General features: G+C 28.1%; 1 protein-coding gene and 1 pseudogene across 1 annotated transcript in view; both read right to left on the bottom strand.

Annotated features, from left to right (window-relative positions):
- The window catches only part of LOC105624474, a 12410-nt gene extending 11291 nt beyond the window's left edge, over positions 1-1119 (bottom strand). The window contains exon 1 of the mRNA XM_012205833.1: positions 600-1119. Within this exon, the coding sequence (XP_012061223.1) occupies positions 600-1119 (520 nt within the window). The remainder of the gene's footprint in view (positions 1-599) is intronic.
- A 4905-nt stretch (positions 1120-6024) lies between these two features.
- LOC105624473 overlaps positions 6025-7500 on the bottom strand; it is a 3812-nt pseudogene continuing 2336 nt past the window's right edge.

The following is a 7500-nucleotide window of genomic DNA, read 5'->3' as shown; positions in this document are numbered from 1 at the left end:
GTACTTACGTATTAAATAATATACATATATATATATATATATATATATATATAAATAAAAGAGAAAACGTCAATAAGATGTTTTGGCTCAGGATTTTGAAAAATTTTTTTTTTTTTTATATGTAGTCTAAGCACTTTTTATGACTAATAAGTGAACTAATAAAAATATTTTCGCTGATTATATATTGTTATGCTATCATATTAGTATTATTTCATAATCCAAAGTGAAGATGAATACAACTCATACTAAACAATGAATTTTGTTTACTCTAGATTTTAAATGTATAAGTGCTCCTAATAAATAAGTGATTATTTGATTATGATTAGTTGCCTATAGACTTTTAAGTCTTTCCAAGTAACACAGCAGCGCTTGCAAAGCATTTATATATATCATGACTTGTTATTTTGCTTGGGTAAAGTTTGTTTCAAATTATTTGTAATTATCAATTTTCATTATTTGACATATATATATATATATGTATATATATATGTGTATATATATATATATATATACATACAAAATTACATTATAATATTATAAAAGTTTAAATTCTTTATATTCTGTAATATTTTGTATCTCATGAATTATTAAACACTCACCTTTCAATTCTAGTGTATCGAGATATTCATCTAAATTCTTTACACATATTAACATCAAATCAAACATTTTCTTCATTTTGCCAGATGTGAAGAATGGCGTAAGTTTTGTTCTTACTACTTTCCAGGCTGGATTCTTTATAAAAAAGAGATTTGCATAACCTATGCGATCGATCGGATCGGCCGTATTATACCGATCAGAGAAGTAATTGAAATCTTTCACTAAAATATTCTTGACGAGTTCTCGATCGCGAACCAGCAGGAAGGGTTTGTCCAACACATAGAAACCCACATAGGGTAAGTCCTTCATTTCATCGTAGATATCCTTTAAGAAATATGCCGGAGCTTTCTTCTGGAATAGACACTCCTTAAAATTGCCAAAGAAAGGTATTGGTGTTATTTCTAAAATGCCTCGTTTCTTCCAGTACTTGAATTTGCGTGTCATGTAAAGGTAGGCACTTATTATCAGAGTCATAAGAATGATCATGCCATCCAGGCCCCAATAAGCCGTTACCAGTCCCATTTTGCAGCTGTTTTATAAAAATATACTTTTTTGTACTTGTGTGAAAGTAGAGATGCGTTATGTTTCAATTTATAACCAGATTGTAAAAACGTTTCTTTTACTTAAACGCAATGTATTGTATAACACCTTTTGAAAGATACCTAGGTATAAGTATTGTGTAGGAAAAGTATTTAGTTATAAGTAAGGCTGGGAATTATATATGCATGTAAAAATAAGAATATATCTACATATTATATGCATAAAATTTGGTAAAAATATGCAAAAATATGCAATATATTTAAATGAAAAGCACAGAAAGAAACTATAAAAATATAATAAAATAAACAAATTAATTAAGCAAAAAATATGTAAAACAGTAACACAAAATGACTAATTTGAATACATTTACTATTACATACAGTTACTAATTTGAATAATTTGAATAATTTGGAAATTAAGTCTTAAATATTTAAAACAAAATTAAGTCTTAAATATTTAATTTCTCAAAGAATTGTAAATACTAATGACTATATGAGTAAATATAGAATTTTACAAAAAATATGCTCAAAAAGATGCATATATGTAAAATATGCAAAATAAAAGTAAGTTTTGTTAATTCGTATAAATATGCAAGCCATTTTGTATTCATATTAATAATAAAAATGTATTTTTATATCATCCCAGCTTTAATTATAAATATAGATATATATATTTTTAAAATTATCTAAATATCGATACAGATAAAAGAAATATAGATACAATATAAAAGGATCTGAAAGATTTAATTATTTTTAAGTACTTCTTATGAAAAAAACAAACTGTGTAAATGAATTTTATTTTATCAAACTACTACTTATGCTTAACTTATAAAAATTTAGATAATTGTCATATTTTTTTTAAATGTCAGTAGTGTCAAACATTGTATTGGAAAAAACCCTGCACATTTCTTATGGATTTTGATTCTCGGTCAAATCTTCTCATATTTTGGGAAATTGTAGTTCCAGGTATCCTGATTAAAAGTATCAAATAGCGCAGTCTTATTTCGCATGTTATTATAAAAGACTCATCTAGATATTTTTTTCAAGTCTATAGGATCATGTGGGATCAAGATTGTTTATATCGCCTAATATCCGAAATAGAAATTAAGCAAGTTTGAACAATTATATCTCGAAAACTAAACTTAATTTTAGAAGATCACGCCTATTGATACTTTTAATCAGGATACCTGGGATTACAATTTTCAAAAATATGAGAAGATTTGATCGAGAATCAAAATCCATAAGAAACGTGCGAGGTTCTTTGATTCTTCTGAGATTTAAAATTAAGTTTATAATATAATGACATAACGTATAAATACTTTGTACTTAAAAGGTACTAAAAATAAAAAAGTACAGGTACATGTACAGATACAGATATTATAAGGACCTATAAATAATGTACTTACTACTAAACCTTTATAGATATTGTACTTATACATTAGATGTTCCACAACACTTATGTGATAATATATTATATGTGATAGTATATTATATAAAGGATATTGATTATGTTCAAAAAATGATGATTATATCAATATTTGAAAAATTTTTTTGATATGTTTATAAATATACACCATCAATCAAACAAATATAATTATCTATTAGTTGTAAGATGTGATATAAAATAATCTATCAATGTATGATTAACAAAAATATCATTATGAGAATTAAAAAGGATCTATTAGCAAAATTTATTTTCATTAACATTCATTAAATTGATTCTCACCGTTGAGTAAAATACAGAATATTTAAAAACTACAACACGAAATTTTCAATGCAAGCATGACAATTTTCACAAGTTACGGAAGTCGAATAAACTTCAGTATCATGCGCGCAACTGTATTTATGCATTATTACTTCCCTTCTTATTCTCCTTTTGATTCGTCTTCATTATATAAATGTATATTATTATTGTAATGTAGACTAGAAATTATACACATAACTTCTAATCTCTGTTTTTAACATTTGATGTATCTATATCTCTGCATTTGCTCATCAAAAAATGTAATTTTTCATAATCATCTGTAAGTACATCCGTTCGTCGCATATTCCGTGCCGTCAGCGCACATTTGTTTGACCCCAAATAGAACAACAAGTCACAATAACGTCAAAGTAATATCAAAATAAATCGAAAATGATAAAAAAATGACTTTAATTACTTTGATATCATAATGACTTGGATCATTCTAAAAAGAACATTCGAGAAGTTTCTCGTGCGAATTTGTCGCAACAGAAAACAATTCCGTCGTAATCGATACGCAGATTCCCTAAATCATGAAGATTGATTATCGGGAAATTGTTCAATGTGGTTGGATCAAAAACTTTCACTCCATCGCGTTAGCGTTGTGCAGTTCTCGCGGTCTGTGCGGAATAAGTTAATCACTGTCCAACCACAAAATAGATACACTATTCTGATAGTCCTTCGGGCAGGATTCATTTTTGTAATTCATTAAATTGTGAAAGGATATTACGTGTATACATATAATTATACATTAATTTTGCAACTCCTCACCGACACATCCTTAGTTGTCTATCAACAGATAAACAGCAAATACGAACTAGGTAAGAACAAATATTGAATCAGTGCAAAAGTTCGTGCCCGATTTATTATTCAAACTTCAAACAGCTGTTACTTTTGTTAAAAGTAAAATAAAATCTAAATCTTACTCTATCTGATGAGAGAATTTAAGAATCTATTTTTTTTAATTGAGGTTTTGATATAAAGTTATAAGCAATCAAAGTCAAAATATTTATTTTATTTAATTTGCAACAACTCAGTAACAAAGAATCGTAGGAACATTTTAAAAAAATGATTTTGTAAGCTTCAAGCTTTTATGATAGAGAATCGAAAATTTTTTCAAATCTTTTAGGTACGCTACAGACTTACAGTGAAAAGAAAATTTTTCATTTTTTTCGGCTCGTAGTTTTACTATATGTAAAAATTACACTCACATAAACTAAAAAAATATAGTAACCATTCGAAAGCAGAGATTTCAAGCTTTAAACCTCTTTTTTTAAATTTAAATTTCGTTTATTTTTAACAAAATTGCATTATTTAAACTTTGAATAACAAATGCACTTTTGCACTGATCTAATAATTGATTTGTATAACATTGTGGAACATTGATTTTGTCTTTGGCTTATGAAGTATTATTTCCGAAATATTTTTTGACGCTGAAAATGATGCTGTCTTCAAAATTTGTTTATCATGTCACATTTCTGGAGAAAATTGGAATAATATAGGCGAAAATTGACTTTTTTTGCTACTTTTGAAATGAAATTGTGGTGAACGATTTTTTATTAAACACAAACCAAGAGTGCGATCGAGTTGCCGTTACGAATGCTTCGAAGCATTTTTCGATTGGTCAATTAATAAAATTCTTTCTTCCATAGTTAATCAAATGCTTCAAAGCATTTGTAATATTAATTCAAATATACCTGAAGTTGTAGATTTGAAGTTAGGCATATGCACCTCGTCGCGCTGCGCGTTCACTGACGCGTTCACTGACGCGAGACACTATTATGTCTCTCGATCAATAAAATTAATGAACAAAATTAAAATGAATAATTTATCTCAGCAAGATTTGCATTTCTCGAACGATTGTCGACTCGACTCCGCCTTCTGTTATTCCTCTCATCTCTCGCCCCGCGCGGTCCAAATGCTACTTGACATTTAGGAACGTATAATTCGATTCGTAGACATGAAGTGTACTCGTTTTGGGCATTCACGTTATAAACTTCATTCTATCTGTTTTTTCGCTCATTATATAATTAAGACAAAATGAAGCAACGTTAATATAAAGCATATTAAGCGCTTAAAGCGAAGATATCCAATAAATTTTTAGTAATTTGCCACATCACTCTTGAGCTACTATTGTTGACGCGTTTCTTTTTTAAGTATCGTCAATATGCCTAGTCTATTGACAAAAATGATGAATTGTACGACCAAATAATTAAATACAAACGAAATTGAAATAAAAAATGAAGTGAAGTGAAGTGAAATAAAAATACTTATTCTGATTTTCAGAATCTTTTATTGGATCAGAAACGTCGATTGAGCCGTATAAGACGAGGTAAAGAATCATCGCTCAAAAAAGAACGTCCCTCACTTTTTATAAGTTTTATTTTTGAAAAGGATGTTTCATAAATATGTAGATCCGAACACAGAATGCATCCGAAATCACGAAGCTTGGGATATGATGATTCTTTTAACATTTTGTAAAAATCGGCAGCAGTTTTTTTAACCATTTTAAGCAAAATATCATTTTGCAAATCACATAATTCATCTTGCAATGATAACATATCATTGTTGACCACTCATAAGATAATATAGATAAAACTGGCAAAATAAAATTTCCTTAATTGCAATACCATTCTAAATATATATATATATATATATTCTAAATATATATTCTAAATATATATGGCTAAAGCTATTTTTGGCCTATATGATACTATTTTATTCGAAAATGTGATGTGATGTGATAGAATTTTTCTAAATACGGATTCAACTTCAGCGGTCAAAAATCTTCTAGAAATGACACGCTACAAAAACAAAGAAAAGTATAATTTTGTTATCTTCAGAATCTGTCTATAATCGATATTGATAATTTTTTTATCTAGAGTAAATAAATTTTAAGTTACCTAATTAATTAATGATATATGAAAGAAAAATTAGATTAGAAATAACAAATTATATAGAATGTACATGATAAATCTCCGGTATTTTAAAATGATAAAAAATAAAAACAATCGCATATTTCTATATATTTTTATTGTAAACAATAATTAAAAAAGTTTCTTATAAACAATTAATAAGATAAAAACTTTCATAAAAATACCTTTATATTGTATGTTATTAATTCTGTGGATGTTGAGATGCATAGTATCACTCAATGTCATTGTTGAAGAAGCGAACTGCTTCGATGCTAGCTGGTTCGATAACCATTGATATTAGAGGTTTTTTTGCAAGGTTCCACCTCGTATTTCCTCAAAATTACAATTCCCAATTTTGATTGTAAAAGTTCCACACGAGAATCTACGGAATACGTAACAGTATATATCAGGGACTCAGACCGAACCGAAATCGAAATCGATAACCGGACCGAAAATATTTTTCAATTAGGTTTCGGTCTAGTTTTCGGTTCGGATTTTTTAATCTCTTTGGTATGATGATCTTCGATCGTCGACTACAGTCATCAAATATATATATTCTTATGATATAATCATCCCTCCCTATGACTAAGCGTCAGTTATGCTGAACAATAAGAACAATGCGTTCCCCTCTTACAGTCGAAAGAGAGAGAAATGCTCGCCTGTAGTTGCTCGATTCTTGTAACACTCGTAAAAATGGATGAAGATTGTCCTTATCTCCCATGATAATCAGTAAATAATTGTAAAAGGCATGAAAAGTTTATCAAAATTCAATACGCATGCGTAATCTATTTTTATTTCACGTTTCTTTTGCTATTTACTGATTCAGAAAGGATCAAGGGGGAAGTAAGGATAGTCTCTCATCAAACGAGAATAGATTAAAATGGATTGAAATTTTTTTCTATCCGAATGCAATATTTTCTATCCGAATGTAATATTTTAAATAGCGAATATTTTTTTTGGATTTAATTGGATTCAATTGGATTCAATTGGATTCAATTGGATTCAATTGGATGCAGTTTAACTTTAATCTCGGTTCAATTAATTTTTCATCTTTTTCTAGTTTTAAGAATTTTAGAAAAAGATAAAAAGAAAGGATCTTAGCAGAAAGGCTGACTTATAATCTTAAGACAGTTCTTGTGCTAAGGCTCTAAGTTGAACCGAGATTAAAGTTAAACTGCATTGTAGAAACGGGCCTTACATTGCTTAGTGCTTACATATCTCCAATTCAATATTATCTTAAAAAAAAAAATAAAAAATTTCCTTAAATATGCAATTTATGCTTGTGTATTATCTTTTTCTACAGTAGATAATCATATACCGTAACCGAAAAAAACTTAAATCCAAATAGTTATGGTCACCGTTATCGGTAAAAAGAACCGAAACCGCTTGGATTTCGAACTTTTTCAAGCTAGAATCGAAAAAGACCGAAAAAGACTAAAATCGTTATCGATAAAAAGACCGGAACCGGAACCGAAACCGAAAATTGAGTACAGCCTCTGAACGAATCGAAATTTCATTTCGGTCCGAGTCATTGGTACATATGTATACTATGAGACTTTTTACAAATTATTCTATAATAATAAATAAGACAAAAATTAATGGCATTGCCTCAATAAATAATAGAAAAATTTATATATATATATATATATATATATATATATATATGTTATTCTTTGTCAAAATTAAGTTAATTAAGTAATAAGTTAAA

This window comes from Atta cephalotes, assembly GCF_000143395.1.
Source record: "Atta cephalotes unplaced genomic scaffold scaffold00079, whole genome shotgun sequence".
Lineage (NCBI taxonomy): Eukaryota > Metazoa > Arthropoda > Insecta > Hymenoptera > Formicidae > Atta > Atta cephalotes.
The sequence above is the reverse complement of the archived record's forward strand: the minus strand, read 5'-3'. Positions and strand labels throughout refer to the sequence as shown.